This window comes from Trichoderma breve, assembly GCF_028502605.1.
Source record: "Trichoderma breve strain T069 chromosome 7 map unlocalized scaffold00007, whole genome shotgun sequence".
Taxonomy (NCBI): Eukaryota; Fungi; Ascomycota; class Sordariomycetes; order Hypocreales; family Hypocreaceae; genus Trichoderma; species Trichoderma breve.
The window spans coordinates 413,383-438,617 of record NW_026611593.1 but is presented as its reverse complement, the minus strand read 5'-3'; the positions used below and the strand labels follow the sequence as shown (position 1 = coordinate 438,617).

The following is a 25,235-nucleotide window of genomic DNA, read 5'->3' as shown; positions in this document are numbered from 1 at the left end:
TACCATAAGCCGGATGGATACTTTGTACAACCGAGACCGTAGATTGCGGCACATTTAAAATTGGTCCTTATTGGTTCTGCCACCGGAATGGAAGACTTGGCCAAATCCCTTTGACCCTTTAGGACACTCTCTTTGTAGTCTTTGTTCTCTCTTTGTGGTCTTTGTTTCTGTGAACGAGCCAGCTGTTTCTGCTACACGAAGTAGCGGATATTAGTTGTTCTATATGTTTGTGCTGCACATGTTCCTCCAAGCACCTGCAGCCTAACAGAATCTCAAGACTATAAAATCCCCTCATCTGTCCAAATTTTGAGTATCAAACTCTTCATCTTCTTTACATTTACAATTTCAGGTCGATTCAGAAAGAAAGCAAAAGCCCCTCTCCCAAAGTTCCACAGAATATGCCTGTCACGACAAAGCCCTCCCCTCTCAAGTCGGGGACAAATCGCGACAAAGCGATAACCATCGATACAAATGATAGGTCTGCTTTCGACACTGCCACCTTCGATTGTGTCAGCCCCTATGAGAATGATCCACGACGAGAAATCAGGGATAATTCTGGCCACGGCTTCCGCGAGTGCCAAATCATTGCGTCCTCTATCGGTCCTAAGAAGACAATGGATAAGGAGTCCATCAACGCGACTGTGTCCGTATACGAAAATGGATTTGTGGAGGGAATCATCCGCGCCTTCAACCAGGATCTCGACCTAGTCATCCGACCTGATGATGTGTGGCAGGCTATCCTTTCACAGTTTAGCCTTTTCATCAATGGGGATGAGAATGCCGAACGCCTGCGTCACATGTTCGTCTCTCATGAAGGAAAAAAGGCGCTGACGATCGATCTGAGAACCACGAGCCTCTCCGAAATCGATTTTAGCAAGTTGGTCCAGAAGTTTACCTCCCTCATTGAGGAATATATCGTTGATCCAGAGCTGCGTGAGTGGATGCTACCGGACTTTTCCACCACAACAGACCATGACAAGGCAGTCGCAGCGTTCGGTATGATGGGGACAATGAACAGTTACTTCACTTACGGTGCGGCGTTTGGATGCAGCTTTCCCAGCGTGACGCTGTTGGGAATCCGAGATGACTGGGGGGAGCTTGAACGTCGGGTCAACAAGCTGAACCAATACGGCAAGGAATGCGAGGACTGGGCTCGTCTGCTGCAACCCATTCTGCATTACATGAAAAAGACATTTGACGAGCCAGACTCACAAGAGATTAAAGATTTCTGGCTCCGCGTCGCGTGGGAGACGGGGCATTCGGGCGTGTGTGGTGACGTCTGGAAAAACTCTGGTTGGATCACGGCATTTGCTTATTTTAAGGAGGACGGAAGCGTCGCAAACGATTACAAAGACCTTAGGGAAACTTCCGACTGCTCACGGCCACTAAAAGGAGTGTCGTATCCGATTATCCACCCAGACGACATTGCGAGTAGTCTGGTCCTAGTCCCTATAACAATGACTGACCGTGAAGCGGGCGTGGAAAGATTCTGCACAGCTGTAGCTGGTACTATTGGTATGTCCATCTCGGATGGAAGCAAATCTCAACCATTTTCGGCGTGGTGGATCGTGCAAGAATTCGAAGAGTAAATTTAGCTGTCAACCGCAATGGTGGAATGGCTAGCTAGTCCATTGGGGGACTCTGCCACCATGGGAATCTACTACGCTGTCTTGGGGGTTTCCGTGCTATAATGAGTAGTTGGATCTTGAAGAAGACTTTGATGACGAGATTGCTCCATAGTTGAAGCCTTTGACAGTCGGTTGAGGTGCAAGTCTCAGGCAGTACACGGCCAATTGGGCATCTATTACACAGTGGTTAATATACGTATGCTATTTGAAGTGAGTGTCTCAAGTCTGTGGGTGTTTCTAAGTTGTAATAGAGTTGGCTGGCCGAAGAACATAAGTTAAACCTTCTACCAGAAGAACGACGAATAACATGTCTTGCTGCTGCATCTTTCTCCGAGAGCTTATCAAACCTCGACTCTCTTATGTCTGCTACTTACACCAAAGGTGTTGTTATCACAGCTTTTTAGCATCAATGTCTTGCTACCCTAGAAATGAATACGATAATATTTGTTCAGCAAACTAGGTGCTACAAGCTGTTCCCCCGCACGTATGAGATGCCACCGCTAGTTCGATCGGAGAATAACATCTTTGGAGCTTTTCTTTTTCATTTTATTAGATTCATCTGTTTACTGTCCTACGACACTCTATTTGACAAAGCATTACCAGAGCGAAGGGCAGGCTAACACCTCTGAAGGACAGGCTAGTGTCTCCTAATGGCGCGTCTGGAGTTTGCCAAGAACTGTGTCTATATTCGCACAAACTTGCCAAGCTCAAGTCAAACCGGGAAATCACAGCCCGAATTCAGACGTACTGTAGCCACCCGTTCTCATTGCACATGGCGAAGCAGGCCCGTTCCGAAACCCGTTGGCCAAGCCCCCCTGGCGGCGGCTTAACTGGTGATCCGGTCAGAACCTTGGTCTAGTGAGCCGGCCGGGGTTCGTGTAAGCACGTGGAGCGTTTCCGCAACAGGCCATTTAACGGTCTGGACCAGAGAGTGCATGTACGAGTAAACGGGCGACCCGGGGCCGTGTAGAGCTCGATATTCCGTCGAGGCCGGATATTGCAGCAACAGCGTTATTCTTAGTCGGCGTGAGCCCCCGTGCTATGTGGAGCGTGGGCGGGGGTTTGGTTCTCTTTAAGGACCCCCCTGGTATATGGTCATGTTCCAGTCTGTTCCATGGGCTGGTTTGAATAGGTATGATAGAGCCGCTTCTTTGGCTCGCTTAGCGCTGCGTCCCATACCTGCGACAGCGACCCTTGCAACTAGGTCTTGGAAAGTCCAGCGTGGGCACGGAAGCTTATTATCATGAGGGTTCGCATGTTAATTTTCTTTTGATATAGACTGCGCTTCGACCAGGTAATCATCTAATCATCCAGGAGCCGGTACATATACCTACCTAAATGATTGAGGCCCTGTACATATGTAAACGTGTAACACGGATGGAGTTAAAAGACAGTTCCTATAGACCCACTCATTACTCTTACTTGCAAAGTGAAGTGTAGTCTAACAAATCTCTCCGGCTTGGGCCTGTGGTCTCGCGACATCGTCATAATAGACATCCGATGAGATAAAACGTTGGCCATCATTTTTCTCTTTTCTAAGCTTAATAAAGTGAACCGAGGCTATAAGTACTCCTGCCAATATCATCGCGTCCTGCGTATGAAACGCCTGCCCATACCTTGCTTCGCCCCACCAGAAACGGTAATCGTTTCAGCTATCCTGGTCAAACCTGCTACAGAAACCTGAGAATCCAGGAGAAATACTGTATATCAGACATCTGACCACATTTTGCCCTTGTATTTTATCTCTTCGTATGGGTTAAACTTCTGGGCAGAGCGTTTTAACCGCCCTGCCTTGTTTATGAAACGAGCGATATAGCGGCTACAGAAACGTCGCTTAACCGTGTATTGGGGTCGATATTCGGGGGCTTGGGGAGACCGGGGCCGAGATATTTTGTATATATTATCCCAATAGTCGATTGATACTGAATCTTGAGAATTGTCTAGCACCATCGTCAGTTCTTGTCTCTACTTTTTTTTTTGTTTCGTTTCTCTCTTCTTGTCCAGCAGGCTGGTCCATTCTTTTCGAGTTTGACACTCTTTTATTCTTGTATTCAATTTTTATTGTTCATTTCTCAAAAGGCTCTTGTGTTTTAAAATTCCAATCATTCTTCTCGCTCAATCATCATGAAGTTCCAAAGCACCTCTGCGGCCGCAGCTTTGCTGCTTGGCCAAGCTTTCGGCTATCCTCTCCCTTCTTCCAACTTGCTCCGCCGAGAGGTTCCCCAGGAGCATTCACACGATCTTTTCCTCTCCATTACGAACGAAGCTCTTGCCAAGAACAACCCCAAGGGCATCACTGATGCCGTCTTTGGCCTGCTTGGTAATGCAGCGGCTGCAGGTGGCGCTGGAAGTGTAACCAACTTGGACTGCCTCAAGCAAGAGACAGCTGATCAGGCTTTCACCAATGGCAAGGCTGCTAAAGACATTCGACTCATGGCTGGTGCATTGGTGTACCAGGCCCTGGAGAGAAACACCGGCAAAGTCGGACTCGCCAGTGTTACTTGCACTGAACAAGCTGTGAACCCCGAAATCGAAGCCGTAAAGCCCCATCAAGACCCGGCATCCGCCAATGCTGCTTCCATAAATAAGGGTATTACTCTTGAGTTGGCGAAGCAGCTCAAGGCCATCGGAGCGGATCCCAACCTTGCCCTCTTGAGTGGCACTTTTGCCCCAGGCGATGTACGTTTTATGTTCCCTTAGTTACATATTCTGAAACTGATTATTAACACACTCTTAGCTTAACGATGCCACAGCCAAGGGTAACACATGTGACGATACCGATCCCCAGCTTGGATGTATCTTCACAACGGGCAAGCTTGTTCTTGACGCTAGCCAGGACGAAGTCGCATCAGCTGTTTCCGCTGTGTCTCAGACATTTACCGGCACTGGCGGTATTCAGGCCACAGACTTGGTCGACTTGAGCAAGTTCTCCGTAGCTAATGTTCAAGGAGGCGCCGCTGCTCCGACAGACAACAGCAATGCTGCGACAACCACTCAAGCAGTTGCTCAAGCAACCCCCCCACCGGCTGCTCAAGCATCTTCCACCCAAGCTGCTGCTGCCACTCAAACCGAAGCCGCTTCTAGCGGTAGTGCGCCTTCTACAGCTAGCGGAAACAATGTTCAGACCTTCACCGGCTCTCTTGGCGGCCCTCCCCCTCCTGTCGTTTCAGGCACCGGAAACCGACCATTTTCCGTTAATGGAAATACCTTTGTCAACATTGGAGCCGCTCTTGGACGGTCTTGCGATATCCAGCACAACGCCTGCGCCGATGCTGCCAACTCTGGTCAGCTGTCCGGAGGAATAGGCCAATGTGACGACCAGAACACCCAGTGCAAGGCCGCTGCATCTGGTGCTTCCAACACCAATGCTTCCAACACCAGCAACACCAGCAACGGTGGAGCAAACAACTCTGCTAGTGGTAACAACGCCGATAACGGTAACGCCGGCAATGGAAATGCAGGAAGCAGTGCTGCTACGGGCGATTTCGGCTCGTGCTCTGACCCCAGCATCAAGTTCGCCAACGGACTTGATGGCCGCACTGAACCTGCCTTTGCCCCTGTCAACGAGGCTGACTTCAACCATGGCTCAGCTTTGGCAATCAAGGTCATTTCCGACTTCATCTGTGACCGACTCAACTCTAGCTGCAAGGCTAGTGCTGCAGTGGTTTCCACGTGTCAAAGTGCTTCTGCTGCTGCGTCCCAACTGACGGGCCAGGCTGCAGCCGATGCTTTCAACAAGGCTCTGGGAGTTTAAAGAATTTTGATGGGATAGTTCAGTCAATGTATGATATTAGTGTCTGTTTACATAGTTCAAGATATGAAGCCATCTTGGGCTACAAGTGGGCATACCAGGCACAAGGATGAGGACGAAAATAAAAAATTATGAGACTTTTGCAAGAATGACCCAGACTGATTGGTCCGTGCTAAATGTATTCATGAAAACAAGCAAATTATGGATGACTTTTAAACTCCCCTTTTATAATAAGATGGGGAACTTGGCTAATATCCTCAACGGCCTAGCTAACAATATTAAGTATAAAATTTACAGTGACACCTCGCTGTTGCTACCCATGCTCCGTGAACTACCCACGTGCACTCCTCCCTTCGTACCATGTTCCCCTTGCATTTTAACCAATCTGGACTCGTCCTCATCGCTATACCGTACCTCGTACATTGTGTTAAGTTCAATCCCGCTATGGTCCGGGCGATTCTGAGATTTCACAGCTGAAACCAACGTCTGCGCCCGACTACCTGCGTGATCTGACTTGTTGACATAGTTGTCCGGGTAATTCTGATAGCCGCTGTTCTTATGTGAAGAGCCACCTAGGCTAGGGAATAGGCGGACCAAGAACAGACGGAGCGATGGAAGACACGTGCAGACAATACCGGTGTTAATCTCAATAGTGGACCAGATAGAGACGTCAACCTGGTCGTATGTGGGATTCGCGGAACTACCAAGGTTCACAAGGAACTGGAGTCGAACGATGCTGACCACCGTGACACTAGGGTCATATTAGACAAAGGGCTTGTTGCCGCAGTGGGGGAGGGGATTCTTACAAAGTACCGACGAGGAGCATCACGGCAACGCCGACCTTCTTCTTCCAGTGGAGGTTGAGATTTCGGATCTGCCACATGGGGATTGCAATCATCCACAAATCCAAGGCGATACTGATGGCTGCGTTTGCCCATCCGATGGCATTACTGTTGAGGCTGTGTGGCTGTTAGCTTTATACTGAGCTAGTGGGAGAAGGCGGAGGCTGAAAGCTTCTACTTACCATTTACCCGAGTGTTGGCCGTCCCAACCTGTCCAGAAAAAGCTGATTGGGTGGCATTGGAAGACCGCAAGAAGCATAAAGGTAACTCCAAACACGCCATTGAGGATAACAGTTCCCCACAGCAGTGTCCTGGCTTTGCCTGGGAAGATGTTGAGATAGAAGAACAAGAGTGTCATCTTCAGCAGCATGACCTGAGCGAAGTATAGAATCTCGAGGACGTAAAAGTATACTCCAAACCGGGTGATCATGTCGAATGGCAGCGTCCAGATATCCTTGCCTTCTCCATTTCCGCCAGTGCCTCGGACGTTCATCACTGACGAAGGGATGCCGCAAAAGAGCGTTACGATGATGGCGTAGTCGTCCAGTTGAAAGTCCATCCTCATGAAGAGCTTAGAGCCGATACGCAGAAGGACAACCACGCCGGAGACGACGCCGAGCACGATGGTGACATTGGCGAAGTCGGGGGTCCTGTTCCTGACAGGGACACCGCAGAGTGTATCTGTCGCATTTCTGGTGGCTAACGTGAAGAGTTAGACAAGATATCGCTCTTGAAGTGTTACAGAGATTGAGCAGTTGATAGGCAACATACTAAGGGACTCTCGAACCGTGCAGGTGGTCGCAATGCAGATGGCCGAGGTTTCTTGAATGGTCGAGCTTTCGCAGGTACACTTCACATCAGTCGGACTGCATGTGGAATTCGCGATGGCCGATGCAAGGCATTTTTGCTGATCGTCATTAGTTTCGAGCTCGGATCACATATCTGGAGAAGGGGAAAGGAAAAAGGAAAAAAAGGCATAGCATACCGCACATGCCGGCAACACCGAAAGCGGGTTGTCAGCGGCCGCGCTGTCTGCAGCCAACGCAAACGTTGCCAGGAACGCAAGCAAGAGATGAAGAAGCAACCTCATTTTGCTTTTTCCTGGTCTTCCGAGATCGATGTCCGGGGGAACAAAGAAATCTTCTTTTTTTTCGGGGCCGGCAAGAAAATGAGATGTCAAATCATCACTTTTTAAGGTTGATCTGCACTCGAGGTGGACGTCAAGACGGGCAGTCCATGTACCTGCTTTTACTATGCATCCATTACATGTGAGGTTATGGGCACGCCCCTTTATTTCAAGACGGGGAACAAGCCAGCTACACTGTACTAGCAAGTTATTGCGGGCATTTGAAATACAGTATACTGTAGGAAAAGGGCAAAAGAACCTAGTATAATTAATACGAAGCTGTGGCGTTGATGAGTTAAGGGACGGGTCTAATTCGCACTTTGCGTAGCCGCTTTGCACTAGCAGCCATCTCCTGCGGCCCTTTGGTTCTAGAATATGGCTGTCTGGGAGGCATCAAGTGCTGTATTTTTGTGAGCTAAAGAGTCACTGACTCGTGAACATTGCTAGAAAACCATGGCTGTTGAAGCCGGACAGGCTTGCTGACGTTGCATTGCATTAGCCCTGCGTGCTGAATCGGCTCTGGAGGATGCGACGGGCGGGCGTTTGGTTCATCGGGAAAAAAAGCTGGATGAGAAAATCTCCACAAGAAGCAGGGACCCCTGACGAAAAGACAAAACAGAAAAAACACCAAGGGAAAAAACCATGGAACTGGGAGGCACTAAACCGCCTCTCTAAGCCTATGCTGGCGTTCCGCTTAGGACGGGCTGTAGACCTAGAGAGCTTCGGCTGCCTCTACGCTGGTGCTAAAGAGATACTAAACTCGTAGTAAGACTCAGGAAGACTCCCCCGTGAAACCGGCTGGTGGAGACTCGCAATCTGCAGCGGGGAGGAGCAGAAATACACCAGACTGCAGACTGCATGAGCTGAACCCCTTGAAGGCCTGGGATGTTGTTTAGGTCAACTTCGGATAGCTACGCGACGACGCTGTAAGGAGTTGCCGGATGCAGTTACGTGGAACACAACGTGAAGCACCAAAGGGACGGTTCAGCACATGCAGTCCCCCTGGTACACCGGCTAAGTACAAATATGGTGTTATAGTCCGGGGTTTGGCTATTGCTTGGCTGCATGGCTAGAGCAATTTCCTCCCGGTAGTTGCAGCATGACAGGGCGCCTGAGTGCAAGGAGAATCAGGTACTGTGAACGGCTGTACTGTATGGCGCACTTTACGGGGAAGACAAGACAAAAAAGAAATGGAATCTGACTGGAATGCATCTTGAACTTTGGGCTGCGCTGAAGATTATTATTAGTGGTGGTTCCACACTTTGGCTTGAGCCCACTTCATCACTCCCAGTTTACACCTACGCCAACCACCGTAAGAATTAGGTAATTATCTCAGGACGGCGGATTCAACAGCCGGCACTTTCTCCCACTTCACCAGTATGGTACGGTATTATTACCCGCATGAGACTCCATTCGTTGTGGAGGTTCTGTCGAGGGGATTGAATCTAGTAAACTACTACCACATGGTTGTAGTGGGAAGGGCCTGTGTAAATAAATAACCCTGAGCCAGGCCCAGGTCATCGAGGCCATCATTGGTGACTTTACGAATATCTGTGTCTCAATAACCGAGTGCCTTATTCTTCTCTTCCCTACCCCTTTGTGTATTTCGTTAGAACGAACGCTGAGTTAGGCGAGTTCATGCATCGTAACGCGGTACTGACCGGTCTGGACCGTCAACGATGTAGGGACTTTGGGTTATCTGATGTCCAATTTCGGCGAAAAGGGCCATTTCATCTCGTTCTAAAAGGCTTGGCTTCTCGTCGTTAATGCTTAATTATTAGCCGAATATTACAAACGACAACAACTCATCTTCGACTCTGTCCAACTCTTCTCTTCGGCTACAATTCTCTTCAACGAGTCCCCCTACATCGACCAGAGGGGAGTGGCTTCAGCCACAGCTCAAGAATCAGACCGTCTCCGCTGGTTTCCGAAGCTTCCATCTCACGTCCGTCGGAAAGGCGTTTTATCAACCGCCACCAAAACACACCAAAAAAGCCACCTGCTAATAACCGGGCCGCTATTGATAGCTGTCACAGCCAAGTGTGCGCCGTAAATCCGGATTTTCGCCTCCGAGTCGCTCGTACGGACGAAGCAGACTGATTAAAAGGCTCTCAACTGCTGCTACTAAAAGTCTCCCTACTAACCCCGGATCTTCGTACGCTGAGAAAAGGTATCCGCAAAAGATTGGCGCTATGGTAACACGGTCCATGATCTTCTCGCGCTCTTCCCTCCCGTCGCGCGCGGTGAATCCCTTTCCGATCGTCGGTCAAGTTATTCCCACTCTTGGGAGGGAAAATTTTTGTTTGTCGGCTTTGGATCCGTGATGTGGACCTGAGGGCATTCTCCGCCATACTTTCACTCCACGCCCATTTCCCTCGAGCGAGCCAATTGATGGTATACAAGTAGTTACTAACGCTCTTGCTTTCTCCTGTGCTGGTTGTAGGTCATTGAACCCCCACCTAATACCAGAGCTTTCTCCCAGCGGCTGTTCTCGGTTCATGAAGTCTACCACGGCTCTATGGAGATAACCATATCTCGTGTGGTGAGAGTCTAGGACCATCGCCGTAGCTGGGATTGACTCTTGACAACGAAAGAAAACAGCCAAGTGGAAAAGAGTTTTGCCCATTGCAGCCTTATCGAGAACGTGAACGAAGCTGTACCTCTTGGATATTATGCAACTCGCCCATTTCCACGGAGGCATACAGAACTCGGGATGATATCAAAGTAGACCAACCACACAAGTTGATGAACCATACTTTTCTTCAAACTTCTTCCGTAGTCTAATTAACAAGTATGGACATGCTGTCGCAACCCAGCCGAGTATTTGGACAAATCTGCTCGAAGCAAGCTGTCGCTCGACACAGGTCACAAGCCCTAAACCGAGCCATCTCTCCTCGGCCCTTCAGTTGGGAGAACATGCCCTTTATATACTTTTTGATGCCGCGGCTCTTGCTGACCAAAGATCCAATCTGGCTTACGTTTATTAAAGAGATTTTAATACGAGAGCATCAGCTTCTGGGCTTCCCCGTGGAATAATTGCGTTAGAAGCGCTGATCCGGCTGTAATTGTCCCTGTGCCACGTTTTTGAGGGTTGATAACCACGTGGTGTCGTCGAGTCATTCGAGAAGATTGCTGTTAATCCCAGCGATGTGGATCTGCATAAAATAGACGGGCTCTCTTCGCAGGCGAAAATGCCCCCTGTCTGGCCTGTCCAGTGCTGTATACAGCAACTTTTCCGCCGTTCCCAGCCAGCAAACGATCCCTGTCGCCACGATTAGCGAGTGGGTTTCTGCTTGGATTTATGGAGAATTTGCAATCTCCGCTGGGAGAAAATCCAGTCTGTTGGGATGGGAAGAACCGCTTGAGATTGCAAAATGCACGAAGCCTACCCCACACAAGAAGCACAGATACGGGCATGTCGTTCTCTCGGCGGCGGGCTCAGTTTGAACAGGCCAAAAGTCGAACGGCTGTCGAGATTCGTGCCTCGGCTGTGTGGAGTTGTGAGACATGGAATACATGGAATGGAAGCTCGCCTGGGATTCACCGACACTTGGGACGCTGTGGCTTGCCGGGGGGCTTCGGACATGTTCCTAATCATAGTAAACCTGACCTGAGACCGGATCCGTGTTTAGTCCATCTTGGGCCAAGCCCGATCTACGATATATGGAATGCAGAGTGCAGCCCCCATCTAGGGGGTTTGGCTCGGCTGCAATCCACGGTGAGGGCGATTTGCCTCTGTGAAGAAGAGGACGGAGCAACATCCCCTCTTGGCACTTTGCCTCCTCGGTTCAATGTTCTTGACATCTCTAAACATAGGAAATATATTCAATAGTTCACCTGCTGGATCCAACGCAATGGAGCCGATTTATGCCCTAAACGCTTCAAACGCTGCTCAAGTCTTCGGCGGCAGCGACGTCACATTCGCTTGTTGTGCGATCAGTGACCGTCTCCAATCTCCGTGTCTCCAACGTCCCCATAATTGGTAATACGACGCTGTCCTCATGCGATAAAAATGGATCTGTCGCAGGAATATGTATACTGTCCATCGCGACATGTTGTTGGTGTTTCTCTTTTCAATGTCAAGACTCTACCTTTACCGGACCTTCATCTGCCTCAAATAATAGCAAGATGAAGTTCTCCCTTCAATTGGCGGCCACGGCCACGCTGCTGGCTTCTGCGCACGCGTCCAACTTGACCACAGAAGCTGTTGCTCGCCCTCCTCCTCCTCCTCCGTGCCGTTACCTCCCCAGCGATCCTCAGTGGCCCAATGCTGCCGCATGGAAGTCACTGAACTCGTCAGTCGGAGGTCGACTTGTTGCGACCGTCCCCATTGGAACGCCATGCCATGATCCCAAGTATAACAAGGCCGTTTGCTCGCAACTGCAGGCCAATTGGGAGCTGCCGCAAACCCAGTTCGTTGTTTCAACCCTCTTCGCCGGCGCATGTCTGACAGAATGCGATATGTAGCTACACGACATCCTCCTCGGTGATGCAGCCCTTCTTCGCCAACCAGAGCTGCGATCCCTTCACCCCTGAGTCTAAGCCGTGCGTTCTGGGCAATTACATCAGCTATGCCGTCAACGTCTCGTGCGACGCCGATGTCCAGGCCGCCCTGGCATTCGCAACCAAGTACAACATCCGCGTGGTTGTGCGCAACACTGGCCATGAGTAAGCTGACACTGTTTTGCGACTTCTCTTCATAAGTATACATGTAGGCTGATTGCGTTCCTCTCATTAGCTTTTTTGGTCGCTCTACCGGCGCTGGCGCCCTGGGCATCTGGACTCATAACCTGAAGAGCATCAGTATCTCGACTTATAAAAGCGCCGGCTACACTGGCCCGTCGATGAAGGTGGGTGCAGGCGTCCAAGGCTTTGAAATGCTGGAGGCTTCTCACAGCAAGGGCTTTGTCGCCGTGTCTGGCGAGTGCCCAACCGTCGGCGTCGCTGGAGGTTACACCCAAGGTGGTGGCCACTCTGCTTTGAGCACCTCCTTCGGTCTCGGTGCTGATCAGACTCTGGAGTTCGAGGTTGTCACTGCGGCTGGCCAGATCCTGACTGCCTCTCCCTCCAAGAACAGCGACCTGTACTGGGCTCTGAGCGGAGGCGGCTCTGGATACGGAGTCGTTACGTCCATGACCGTCAAGCTTCATCCTGATGCTACCATTGGTGGTGCGAAGATCACCATCGCTGCCGCCACCACCACTCAGGACAACTTCAACAAGTTTGTTGCCGGGTTCCATGCCATGCTACCCGCCATGATTGACAAGGGCGCCATGGTCATTTACCTTCTCACCAACACCGTCTTCGTGCTCGAGCCCGTCACCGTCTACAACTCCACGTCCGATTACGTCCAGAACGTTGTCCTTGCGGACTTCAACGCCCTGATGAGCGAGCTTGGAATTACCCCCATCTCCACCCAATACACCACGCTCTCATACTATGACCACTACAACACCTACATGGGCCCGCTGCCCAACGGAAACCTCGATGTTGGCGACTTCAACTACGGCAGCCGACTGATCCCCCGCAGCGTCCTCGAGAAGAACAACAATGCTCTCCAGGCTGTCCTGCAGAACCTGACTGCTCACGGTGTCGTCATGGTAGGCAGCTCCGCAAACTACGGCAAGCCGGCCGGCGCGGCCAGCAACGCAGTGTTCCCCGTCTGGCGAACCACCACGGTGCATCTGCAGATCGGTACCGTCTGGAACAACACCGCACCATGGTCGCAGATGCTCGCCGACCAGAAGACCATTACCAACGAGTATGTGCCGCAGCTTACTGCTGTGACCCCTGGTAGCGGTGCGTACATGAACGAGGGCGACTTCCAGCAGCCCAACTTCCAGCAGACCTTCTTTGGCTCCAATTACAACACTCTTCTTTCTATCAAGAAGAAGTATGATCCTAACTCTCTCTTTTATGGCCTTCGCCTTGTGGGCAGCGAGGCCTGGACTGTTGATAACAACGGAAGAATGTGCCGTGCTAAATAGATAGATTTAATGCCGCCTCCAGTGAGTCGAGGATAGTTTAATGAGTCGAGAATATTTTAATAAATAGATTTGCCAGTTGCTCTCGCTTTCAACGTTCAGCCAATTAGAGTCTTAATAGTCTTAATGTCAACATCTTTAATATGATCTACCACTTGTACTTGTGACCAACCGATTCAATTCGGTAATAACTTACTTCGTCTTTTGTCAAAGGAAATGGTAGACCACTATGATCACTGGTCACTAACACAGTTGAGTAAAGTTAGGATGATCCATTCAGATGGAGGTTGCTATATCTGGTAACACAACTCCACCAATTTCATGTAATTGAGTCTGCCGTTAAAGCAATAATATGGACCGAGAAAATAGAACACAACTAATCAATTGTAAAAGAAACAATGAGCTAATGCACGGGTAAACCGACCGGATGGTTTTCTTGCCTTCTTCTGCGATAGTGCTTACATGGAGCTCTTCAATTCGAGTAATTTTTCCGATTTGAGCCTCATCAGTCGTGTACATGTCTCGAACCTGCTGTACAATATTTATCAAGGGCAGTTCATTAGTTGGAGTCCGTGATGATTACTTATATATACCCTGTTAACATTCCTAGAATAAATGTAAGATGCAATACGCTGACCGCTGTTAGAAACTGCCAGCACAAAGATATAGAAGGCTGTTCCCTCTGCAGTTGAGCCCCAACATACAGAGGAAAAGTCTCCTTGAAAATCTCCTCGTCAACTCAAAATGGCACAAACCAGTGAAACGCTCGAGAGCTTGCTCGCCGCCATTGTAGAGCTCACCACAACGCTCACGGCCACTCTTCGGGCAAAGAACCTGCCTGAGCCATCATTCAACGAAGATGCACCAGGATCCCTACCACCTGATCAAGATATCCAAGGCCCCCGTACCAAACTTGTCGGAGCTCTGATGGATATGCTGCATCTAGCAATGGGGCCTAACGAGTATTTTATCACACAAAACATGTGGGTAAGTGTTACAAACTCATATATCCTGTTAGCATTGAAGTTTCACCTACTGAGTTTATGAATCTTAGCTGGGTAATGAGGCCATGGCACTGGACGTCCTCAACCGCTTCAACTTCTGGGGCGCGGTTCCGCTTGGGGGCTCTGCCAGCTACGCCGAGATTGCAGCCGCTACGAAATTACCTGAACAAATGGCTCGCCGATTCCTCCGCTTCGGCATGAGCATGTACCTGTTTCGAGAAGAGTCTCCTGAGTCCAATCGGATTGTTCACACCGCTGCCTCTGCATACATGGCTCGTAACCACCATATGCAGTCCTTTACAAGCCATCTCCTCGAAGACGTCCGACCCGCTACTATAGTAATGGCGGATGCATTGCAAAAGTGGTCTGCTGGGCACCCGACACCGAGCGAAGAGGTGGAACATGCTGCCTTCTATCTAGCGAGTTTTGACGGCAAGGTGGTGTCTCGTCCAATGTGGGAATTTCTCAATGCGGATGAGAAGGAGGGCGAGCCAAAAGGCTATCGTGCAACTAGATTCGCTGAAGGACTGCAAGCTCTCGGTGGCATGATTAATACCGAAACTTATGTGGAAACTTTTGACTGGGAGAGCCTTGGCGAGGCTATCGTTGTTGATGTATGTTTCTGACAGATCCAATATGAGAGAGCTCGACCGCTAATTAATCTCACAGGTTGGTGGTTCAAGCGGCCATATCAGCGCAATGGTCGCAAAATCCCATCCACAACTCCATTTCGTAGTCCAGGACCTCCCGGAGCTACAGCCAGCCTTTGACGAAGCCATGGCATCGGCCCCCAAGCTTGCCGACCGCATATCATTCCAAGTTCACGACTTCTTTACGCCACAGCCTGTTTCCGCAAGCGCATACATCTTTCGCAACATCTTCCACGATTGGCCAGACAAGTACGTTGTGAAGATTCTTCAGCAACTAGTCCCAGCTTTGACTCCTGGGGCTCGCATCGCGCTATTCGACATCATTATGCTTCCAGACTATGATGAAAAGCGACAGCGGCCGCCTCTGCCGGTGAGGAAGATGCAGGGTGCATTTGACATGCAGATGTTGGTACTGTTCAATGCCAAGGAACGTACAGCTGAGGATTGGACTACTGTATTCAAGCTGGCAGATGATCGGTTCCGGGTCAATGCTATAAAGATGATCCCAGGTGCTAGTGTAGGGCTTATTGACGTTGTATTCGATGGATAGTGGGAGGATAAGCCGTGGTTAAAGGGAAAACCACTCTAAAAATACATACCAGCGAAATGTTTATAACTGCATTACTGTTAAACCTTAGTTGTGACTGTCACCTAAGAATATTGAGTAATGAATGTTCTTCAGTGGTTTCTTGTTGAGAGGATGTCAAAATAGGGTTCTTATTGAGTTATCACTAAGGCTCACAAGTGAATGGCCGAGCACACGACACAGATAAGCACAATCAGTGGCAGGCTAAGACATATTTAATCGTTGTACTCGGTCGTAACTTAATATATACTCCATCACCAGCTCAATGCCCTACCCTCGGTACCGATTCAACTGCATCTATCCATATTGCCCTTTTCGGATGACGGCCCGTGTGGGATCCAGGCTAGGCATCGGCCCGAGATCGCCAAGGTTTTGGTCTGGGTAGATTCAGGTCTGCCAAGCAGCCGAGGAATCTAGAGCATTATCATCCCATTTATCCCGAGATCTAACTCAGGCCGTCCCTTGGCACTGGCCGTGCCGTTTGTGGTTAGCCACGCCATGGGTAATTATTTGGTAAAAGAAATACATTCATGAATTCGGTTTAGGCTTCACGGGGTGCATATAGAAGTAACATGTTTTTGATCATTAAAAAGTAGTTTGACAGGAACAGTACATAAAGCCCAACATAGGCTACATACATGTACATACAAAGTATCAAGCGCATTAGGTATTATATTATGATCATGATGAAAAGTTCAGCATATCGACAAAACTGAAAATGGATGCCTCAGCTGTAAGGGCATCAATAAAATCCGCCTTGGTGACATTGGCACCAAAGAGCTCCAACTGAAGAGCAGTATCTGGAATAGAGCTCGGAGGGGGCATCAGCTCCGCTACTGGCGTCACGTCTTGCTCGGGAAGAGAGTGGGTTAAAGAGATACTAGCAGCATCGTCGGGGAAGAGCTGCTGGATGGCCTTGCCGAAAATACCTCGGCACACGGAAGCGACTGAATACGTCTTTTGCAGCTCTTCCAAGATCATCATGCACATGTTCAGCATATTTAAGCCGAGTCGCCTTGAGAGGGCGTCGCCGAATTTGCAATTGAGAAGGTAGACTTGCATTGCCGGGACCAGAAGCGTGGGCCTAAGCGGTAATATTAGTATATATCTCGGTCAAACACAAACTATTGGACAATAGCAATCGAAAGCACCATTGAATGCAAGAATAACTCACGTCATTGGTCCGGCAAACGAAAAGAAGTTGCCCTGAGCGAGTGCATAGACAATGTTGCAAGTCTTTGAGGCAGCAGACATTGCTTTCCCCTGCATTTCCTGCTGCCATTCTCTCTGGCGGTAAGAAGGAAGATCTGACGGAGCCTCTACGCTACAAGGTCGGTAAAATGTGATTAAGATGGCCCTTCATCCGCCGGTTAGTGAATCGTAAAGTGAGGAAAGGAGAACATTGAACATGTACTAACTGGTAGTGTAGCTGTAAATGGTAATAGTAAAACGTCGCCAATCGAGATAGAATCGGATCTGGGTGTTCTGGCATATTGAAGCGCATCAACTCTGCCTCGAGAGTATCGATCTCATTGATTGTGGGCTTCGGCCGTCGCAGTTGGTAGCACGTCATGAGAGTCTTGCCGAGCAACTTCGTCATTTGTATCAACTGAATCCAATATTCTGCCAATCGCGGCAGGTCTCTAGGGAAAAACGCCGATGTCACAGACTCTGGTATGCCCTCCAGGTCCACGGCAATGTCTGAAACCAGCGGGTCAGGAGTGTCAGATTCGTCAAGATTGATCCGCAAAGGCCTGCCCAGTGACACGGAGAGCCAACGATCTCGCCAGAAGCACGTCCACCATAGTCTCCGAAATAGTGAACGCTGTCGTTCGGTTATGGATGGGTTATATCCAATGGCATCAATATCGCGGTGGAGGCCGAGGACATGACACAGATTAATAGCTCGGCCGCTCCACTGCCATGGCTGCATGTGATCCTCTATATCTGAGTTCCAGAAGCCTAGCAGCAGCGCCCCCTGTAGAAGGATGAGGTTGTTCTTTTCCCCGCCGTTGTTATATACGCACTAAAGGTACGCGTTAGCACTATCGGAAAAGGAGAGATGATGGAACAATAAAGAGTTGACCTACGACTGCACGAGCAAACATCTCGGCTTTAAACGCTTTTCGAGATGTAAAACCTTCATTCTCGTATATCTCTGCAGGTACGTACTGTGGTCCGTTAATTAGCAATTACATCCACCACAGACGATATGAATAGAAGGAGTATTTACATTGGAAGAAATAGTATAAAGACCCCATAGTAGTATAAGGTTATACTCTTTCAGTCGTTTAGAGCGATGATATTCCAGGAGTTTGTCTGCTTCCAAGATGGGCATGATTGGGTGGACATTGTGGAAATATGCCCGGATCAAACTATCACTTGCTGTGTCTGATAAAAATGAATAGACGCCTTTACGGCGGAGGAAGGTTTTTTCATCTTCGGTTAAGGTGGTTGGCTTTGCCGCTGGCATGAGAAGATGCTTTGGTATGAGGTGATCGGTTGTGCATATATGCATGGTTGATGTAGGCCCCCCAGTCTGCTCACCTGCATGGGTTTAGAGTTAATAACACGCTGCTGCATGAGATTATGCACCTGGATGATCCTTCCGGTTAACATACCGATGTAGTACGGGACTTGGCACTCTCTTCGTGGATGCCCCAGGGCCACTTCTACCATTTCAACGCCGAGCTGTTCCTCATCAGCGGCACTTGGCTCACTGGACGCAGCTGAAACTTTGGTCTCAGGCGTGTCCAACGGCGCTTGTGAGTCTTGCAATGGTACAATTTCACCCCCCGGACTAGAATCCGGTGACGAAGGATTGGCATTGCTTTGGTTAGCGGTATCCCGCATTGCCGCCGAGCTTTCAACATAGTGACGGGGAGCCGGGAACACAGTAGTGCTCTGCCGATGGCTGTGGGACGAGTGGCTTGGAATCAATCAGTAACCCGGTTTGATGATATAAACAACATCGTTTCCCATGATACGAGTACACGGACGAATGGCTTACCGTTTGCCTTGTCGCGGCTTCAGGATGCATTCCGTTTGGTCCTGCTCGCAACTAATACACGGCACTCCCGTCATGGACACGCTACATCGCACCTTGCGCACTCGGCAGGTTTGACACGCAATAGCCGAACGATAGCGGCGAGTCGACATCTTGACGCTGGTTCTTCTTGCCTTGACACAGAGCTACTGGACCATTGAAGGGATCTTTGCCTGTTGGGAAATAGAAACGAGGAGCTTCGAGCATGGAAACCTCGGAATATTAAACCTCGGACTTGAATCCCACGTCAGCCGAGGTCGGGCCTGTGATTGGCTGAATGTATGGCATCCGACCCAGTTATATGATTAGATTGAAGCTTCCCTGTCACGGGAATGATTACAATTCAAGATGAGTAATCGCGACATCTCGAGTCTGATGAGAGGAAGAACTACTCCAAAATCATACGGAAAATTCTAAGGGGTTTGCCAGACAATTATGTCGCGATTGATTGAAATATGAGTCAAATTTGCAAAGAACTTTCACATGGCAGTTCGTTGCCGGCTGTGATCAGTAACGGATCTGGGCAAAGTGGGAACTACGGAGCGGCCACTCGGGATGCTCCGAAGTGCCGAGGAATCCATGGATCTTTTTAAACATCCATGGATGCAACACGTTTATTCTAACCACCTGTAGCCAATGAGAATAAGTTGTGAAAGGGGTTGCAGATCCAATAATGCCACGCCGATCCATATCGAGCAATGTATTTATACCCAAATCGTCCCTTTACCGAAAATTCCGAGCCTCTCTAGCGCTCGAATTTATCAATTTTTGACGGGTACTTATGAGCTCGATGGAAAGCAGCAAGAGCTTTCGCGACATATAGAAGCGAGGGCTTAACATATATAGCTATGAATTTTTTCATTGTTTCGCCAAGTAATAAACCACCTACTGAAGCTCCTGTCAGCCGCCGTCGAAATATTCCAGGCGGCGTCACAAAACTCTCTGTCAACCTCATAAGATCAATCATTGTTGACGCCCATACTGGACTCTGAGCTACAATTTTAAAAGATACTTAGATCAATACACACTTACTACGTATCTTCAATTTTCACTAGCATGATCGATGGAATACAACACCATGTCGAGACATAATAGCTAGGTAGTACTGTATGGGGCCGCCTCAACTATGGAGACGTCTAACCGATCGCGAGTTTAGCTCTTCCGGCGTGAGTAGCCGTCTTCCGGGCCGGTATTTGGTGCTCGGGCCCGTTTGGGATATTTTTACCTAAATAGGAACATGGCAGAAGATGTTTGTTGGCTGGCCTTTGAAAGAGTGAGTTCCTCTGCTCCTGACGCCAATCTAGATCGCAGATCACAGGTTGGTCTGAGCTACTGGGTCGCACATGATTATTCTCGTATAAGAAACAAAGGTCGCCTTCGAGAAGTCTGTTGAAATCGTTTCACGTTACGAAGATGAGCTCTGGGCAACTTCAAGGATGAAAATGTCGAAGGAGTATCTAATTGGCATAAACAAGTATGCGCGGCCAAGTTTTTGAGCTTTACAGTCTTTCACAACATGTCGGCGCATACAGTTGCTCTCCATTGCAGCTCTTCAGTGGATGCATATACAAAACCTGAAGAAGATTAGTCCAAAAGTTTTGAGCAGCGACATCGGCAGAGACAAGATCTTCCCAAGATCCCTGGTATCGACAACTTCTTTGAGAGAATTCATAGTAACGCTGTCCTAATCAACACATATGTCAAGCGGTCTTGACTACAATTGGAATTATGACCCCGGGAGTAATGTATTGAAGTCATCATCTTTTATCGTTCTATTGCTGATCTGTAGAATTAAGGCAATTAATTGGTAGGGTGAGAATAATAATACTGCGTAGATAGCATCGAGTATTGGTGTCTCTGTGGCACGTATGCAAGGGAGACTATAAATATTGGCATGCATGGATTTCCACAATTGTGCGTAGGATTCAAGCGGCATGACCACATAACTAAAACCTGGTTTCGCAAACCCCTCAATTTGTATCGCTCAACAATCTTCAGCATCAAAGCTGGCCATAGAGCCGCTTCATCAATATCAGCCATCATGGCGACTGCTGCTGCCAATCCAGCTTTGTTTGTGGCAACTCTGAGTCCTGTATCCATTGGGGTGGCTGTCATTTCGATCTTGCTACTGAAAATCCTTTACGGACTGAGCACCGACCGCCTAGGACACATCCCAGGCCCCTTCATCGCTCGCCTTACTCCGATATGGTACTGGTATCTTACTTGGAAAGGCATTGAATGTACAGTTATTACTGCCTTGCACAAGAAATACGGACCTGTGGTTCGCATTGCCCCGAATGAAATTGACATTTCAGACGGAGCGGCTGTCAATCCTATATATATCGACAATGGCGGCTTTAGAAAGATTGCTGGATACAGAAATTTCGATATCAATGGTTTTCCTACCATATTTTCAGTAACAGATCATACTCATAGAGCAGTTCGTGCCAAGGCAGTATCGCCCTTGTTTGCGCAGCAAGCAATCACAAACGGCAAACCGGCTATGCAGAAAATTATCGATACAACACTGGTTGAGCTAGAGCGCCGAAAGTCTCTGGCAGCAGGCAGACCAGTTGATCTATTAAACCTCTTTCGCTCCATGGCGATGGATGCCTTGACGGAGTATCTAATTGGGGAATGCTTTAACAGTGTTGGCACCGAAAGACTTAGCGCAACTGCTTTCGTCGATAATTTTGCTGCGGGCGGTCGCTTCTTTTATCTTCCGAGTTGGATATTCAGCTTTTTTGATAGTTGGGCTGCGAAAATTGACAAGAATAAACTGTCAATAAGCACGAGCACAAATATTGTCCAGGAGTTTGCAGCCAAGGCCGTGGATGACAGTATCGCCCAAGGAGAGAAAGAAACATACCAAGGACGGCTTCTTAATGCAAATCTCTCACGGGAAGAAGCTATAGCACAGGTCATGGATATCATGTTTGCAGGCACAGATGGGGTTGCCAGGATTCTAGCCGTCTTCTGCTGGCATCTTGCCCAGGCACCCGATATGTGAGCGATCCTTTACTTCGCATATAAATACTTTGCTAACTCATTTTCTAGCCTCGAAGGCACCTATAAGGAGATCATGCAGAATCCTGGCGTCGACGCTCGATCTCTCCCTTATCTATCAGGAGCGGTTAAAGAAGCTTGTCGTCTAGCATTAGCCAATCCTACTCGTCTTCCCCGGGTTGTCCCATCGGGAGGGCTGAATGTCCCAAATCTGCCGACTATTCCAGCTGGTACAAGCGTTGGCATCGGAGCTTACTCGCTGCATTTCAATCCCCAAGTATTTCCAAAGCCATATGAGTTCGTGCCAGAGCGCTGGCTGGAGTGTACGCCGGAAATGTTGCGAGATAGTTTTCACTTTGGCAAAGGCCCGCGGCAATGCATTGCCCGCAACTTTGCCTCTGCAATTGTGTGGTGGGCTTCTGAGGCTTTAGTTCGAAGCCGTGTGTTAGATGGCGCAAGACCGGTGGTAGAGAAGATTGAGATTGTAGAGTGGTTCAATAGTAAGCAAGTAGGTGGTAATATTGAGCTTAGGTGGGCATAGAATGGAAGACTCTATGACTTATCCATATGGCGACGTTACATGTGTTTTAATACTGGGTCATTATCTCCTCATTGGCTAAAATCGACATACTAAGAATGGAAAGAGTATAATAACAAAGGCTTTGCGAGATAACAGTCATTGATACTGGATGTGACACTGTAGCTAAATCACATTATATTGTTTATCTGATGTCCTTAAAGAAGATCAATTCCATTTACAATGGTGTTTTTGAGAGATAGAATGATTACATATGTCAGCTATTCATTATTATTTTTCTTTGGCTGCCGGTGGATTCTTGATTGCCTCTTTCAGCTCCTCAAAAGCCTTCACAATATCCTTCTTGTTCTCAGTGGTCCAAATCTCGCGAGATTTCTCGCCTAGCTCGCCCTTCTGCATAGCGGTAAAGATGTCTGGTGTTTCGCCATTCTTTGCAAATATAAGCTGAGGCCGTGTAGGGCTCACGCGAAGTTCCGTTCCCTCAAGGGAGACCTTGACTTGTTCCGAAGCATTCTTGCCGCCCGTCATGCCGTAGCTTACGATAGCTGCTGGCTTCCCAATCCACTCATTCCTCAGGTAGTCAATCGCATTCTTTGTGCTTCCCGCCACACCGTAGTTGTATTCGGGAATGACCAGGATATAGGCGTCATATTTGGAGATCTCGGCACTCCAGCGGCGGCTGTGTTCGTTGGCATATGTTGCCTGAGAGGGAACTTGGTACGGAACAACGCTCTCGTCGTAGATTGGCAGCTTAAAGTCTGCAAGATCGACCAAGGAGAGCTTTGTATCGTTTCCATCTTCCTTTTCAAGAATGTCTTTGACAATGTTGGCAATTGCCGGTCCAACTCGAACAAGTCTGGTGCTAGTGATGATGATGGCCACGTTGGCCTGCTTAGATGCAGTCATCTTGATGAAGACTCAGAGACAACTTATTGATGTTACGATGATTGTGAGAATGTATCAAGGGTGATAAAATGATGATAGCGATCACTGGATGGACACCTTCTAAGCTTCTTATACCTTCAGCCAGTTTCAAGTCCGCTTCCTCGGATTCATGTCCGCAACAATGAAGCGGAGAAACATTCTCCGCCTTCGACTTGATGATTATAAACACTTTGAATCAATATGGTAGAGTTGACTGAAGACACGTTATAATTCCGTGCAATATGCTACAGTCTTCTAATCCTCTAGGGTGGTAAGCGATGTATTCAAGATAGCGTTATTCCCATTCTAGAAAGAGTACATGAGTACACGTGGGGGATCCTCTGCATCCAACATTATCTAAGTATTTTATACATAAAATTTAGAGATTAACGACTTAGGGCTCTTCATAATTGCAAGTGTTTGTACGAAAAGTAAAGTTTCTTATGCTGAACTCTCGTGATCTTGATGATGAGGATTCTATCATAAAACCCCGAAAGAATCCTGGTAAGCGGGGCCTATCCCAGTTAGGAAAGAGTACAAAGGTACATTGATCAAGGCGGCAAAATGTTTTGTAAACGTCGGGATTCCAGCGATGGCATCACACAAACACACGCACAATAGAGATTGGGGACAAGCAATTCCTCAGGCACGCTCTGTATCTTGCTCCATCATAATATCTCATCCAACTATCCCTATCTCGACCCCCACGATAGTACGTGGGCCGCTTCGGTACCTGGCTCTGCATGATGCTCTCTCACCTGTAGCTGAACGAGGCTCGACTCCGGGAGCTCTACTACCAATGGAGAGCAAGCTTGAGTTTATAAATCTGTCACATCCTTCACAAGGGTCTTCTTCCAAGTTACAACGCCGCGCGTACTCACATGCTGCTCGAGTCTCTCATGCTAGAGTGAAGCATGCTCGCAAAGCCGCAAACCAGGCCAGCAATGTGGAGCCGAGTATTCCGTATGCAAAGAAAACTCAAGCCAGTGAAGCTATAGACCGGAGAGACAACTGTTTGGTCGACGTTGGGCCTGAGAGGTACTCCGCTAGGATTCCCGATCCTGTCGATCAGCTCACATCCAGTCGGCGGGATCCTTTTGGATGCTTTGCTAGGCCGCTTTCGCCACTGGAGCACTACCTCTTTGACCATTGTAAGTTGGTCTGTAGCTTGCCATTGGTGCTTCAGCGCAGATTTTTTCCCATTATGCTGATTAATAAACTCCAGATATCACAATAGTCACTACCCAATATGGATCCAAATGCATGATACTCAAAGATCCAAGCTTCCACCACCACCAGCTACGGATAAGCTGGATCCAGCTGGCCGTATCCAATGTGGGCATGTTGAGCACTACATTCTTATCTACATGCCGCCATTTACATCAAGTCTACCAGAAAGAGGAGTACATTACTTTGGCGATGCAGTATAGAATCCTCTGTATTCGCGCTATTAGAGAGGCCATTGATGCTGGGGATTGCTCGGCGAGAGACTCGATAATTGCCACGATTATATCTTTGACATTAGATGAGGTAAGTGCCTCTCATATAAATGAATACTGAAAGAAACTGATGTAGACTAATGCCAAATATATAGATACAAGCTGGCAATATAGCTGCGTCAAGGCAACATGTACGTGGGCTTGCAGAAATAGTCCACTCTTCTGGAGGGCCGGAAACCCTCGGTATGGATGGCTTGTTGAAGCACCTGTTCGAGAAATTGGCATACGACATGGGGCTTCTTCTAGGCGAAGACGCAAGTCCAGTAGGGCTCATCGATTATGTTGCTCAAGGCGGGATTAATATGCCGAGCATTGCTACCTAGAGACAATAAACACACTTCCAACCTGGCAGGATTGTCATCTGACATGATCAAATAATTACGATGTGTTTGCACAACGTCTCAACTCCTACTTCTCCGTACATCATTATATGAACATTCAAGAGCGCAAGAGTGGTAGATATGTAACATTGATAACATTGATACTACCACCATCACCAAGGCACAAACAACCCCACCAATGTCCATCACGACTCCATGATAAATCGAACCCACAAAAACCATCGCCAAGTGCAAAAAATGAATTACAATGCGTAATCTGGGAATCGAACCCAGGGCTCCCCGACGTTGCTCGGATGGCAACGGAGAATTT

The 25,235-nt window shown here is 48.5% G+C and overlaps 9 protein-coding genes across 9 annotated transcripts; 6 read left to right on the top strand and 3 right to left on the bottom strand.

Annotated features, from left to right (window-relative positions):
- Positions 1-614: 614 nt before the first annotated feature.
- T069G_10321 (uncharacterized protein) lies at positions 615-1,589 on the top strand (the record flags this gene model as incomplete). The annotated part of the gene is made up of 1 exon (XM_056177531.1): positions 615-1,589. The coding sequence occupies one exon, from the start codon at positions 615-617 to the stop codon at positions 1,587-1,589; it is 975 nt and encodes a 324-aa protein (XP_056023821.1).
- Positions 1,590-3,752: 2,163 nt separating this feature from the next.
- Positions 3,753-5,382, top strand: T069G_10320 (uncharacterized protein; the record flags this gene model as incomplete). The annotated part of the gene is made up of 3 exons (XM_056177530.1): positions 3,753-4,307; positions 4,366-4,519; positions 4,577-5,382. 3 exons carry the CDS (start codon positions 3,753-3,755, stop codon positions 5,380-5,382), a joined length of 1,515 nt encoding a protein of 504 aa, XP_056023820.1.
- A 288-nt stretch (positions 5,383-5,670) lies between these two features.
- Positions 5,671-7,311, bottom strand: T069G_10319 (CFEM domain-containing protein; the record flags this gene model as incomplete). Its single annotated transcript, XM_056177529.1, has 5 exons — positions 5,671-6,130; positions 6,186-6,338; positions 6,404-6,920; positions 6,993-7,128; positions 7,207-7,311. The coding sequence occupies 5 exons, from the start codon at positions 7,309-7,311 to the stop codon at positions 5,671-5,673; spliced, it is 1,371 nt and encodes a 456-aa protein (XP_056023819.1).
- Positions 7,312-11,475: 4,164 nt separating this feature from the next.
- On the top strand, positions 11,476-13,334 carry T069G_10318 (FAD binding domain-containing protein; the record flags this gene model as incomplete). Its single annotated transcript, XM_056177528.1, has 3 exons — positions 11,476-11,759; positions 11,815-12,015; positions 12,086-13,334. 3 exons carry the CDS (start codon positions 11,476-11,478, stop codon positions 13,332-13,334), a joined length of 1,734 nt encoding a protein of 577 aa, XP_056023818.1.
- Positions 13,335-14,075: 741 nt separating this feature from the next.
- Positions 14,076-15,535, top strand: T069G_10317 (o-methyltransferase domain-containing protein; the record flags this gene model as incomplete). Its single annotated transcript, XM_056177527.1, has 4 exons — positions 14,076-14,318; positions 14,386-14,789; positions 14,850-14,949; positions 15,005-15,535. 4 exons carry the CDS (start codon positions 14,076-14,078, stop codon positions 15,533-15,535), a joined length of 1,278 nt encoding a protein of 425 aa, XP_056023817.1.
- A 717-nt stretch (positions 15,536-16,252) lies between these two features.
- T069G_10316 (fungal specific transcription factor domain-containing protein) lies at positions 16,253-18,730 on the bottom strand (the record flags this gene model as incomplete). The annotated part of the gene is made up of 7 exons (XM_056177526.1): positions 16,253-16,655; positions 16,746-16,928; positions 16,990-17,597; positions 17,662-17,742; positions 17,805-18,118; positions 18,193-18,485; positions 18,582-18,730. 7 exons carry the CDS (start codon positions 18,728-18,730, stop codon positions 16,253-16,255), a joined length of 2,031 nt encoding a protein of 676 aa, XP_056023816.1.
- A 1,928-nt stretch (positions 18,731-20,658) lies between these two features.
- On the top strand, positions 20,659-22,164 carry T069G_10315 (cytochrome p450 domain-containing protein; the record flags this gene model as incomplete). Its single annotated transcript, XM_056177525.1, has 2 exons — positions 20,659-21,623; positions 21,675-22,164. The coding sequence occupies 2 exons, from the start codon at positions 20,659-20,661 to the stop codon at positions 22,162-22,164; spliced, it is 1,455 nt and encodes a 484-aa protein (XP_056023815.1).
- A 267-nt stretch (positions 22,165-22,431) lies between these two features.
- Positions 22,432-23,067, bottom strand: T069G_10314 (NADPH-dependent FMN reductase domain-containing protein; the record flags this gene model as incomplete). Its single annotated transcript, XM_056177524.1, has 1 exon — positions 22,432-23,067. The coding sequence occupies one exon, from the start codon at positions 23,065-23,067 to the stop codon at positions 22,432-22,434; it is 636 nt and encodes a 211-aa protein (XP_056023814.1).
- An 817-nt stretch (positions 23,068-23,884) lies between these two features.
- Positions 23,885-24,907, top strand: T069G_10313 (fungal specific transcription factor domain-containing protein; the record flags this gene model as incomplete). The annotated part of the gene is made up of 3 exons (XM_056177523.1): positions 23,885-24,236; positions 24,311-24,615; positions 24,680-24,907. The coding sequence occupies 3 exons, from the start codon at positions 23,885-23,887 to the stop codon at positions 24,905-24,907; spliced, it is 885 nt and encodes a 294-aa protein (XP_056023813.1).
- Between the last annotated feature and the right edge of the window lie 328 nt (positions 24,908-25,235).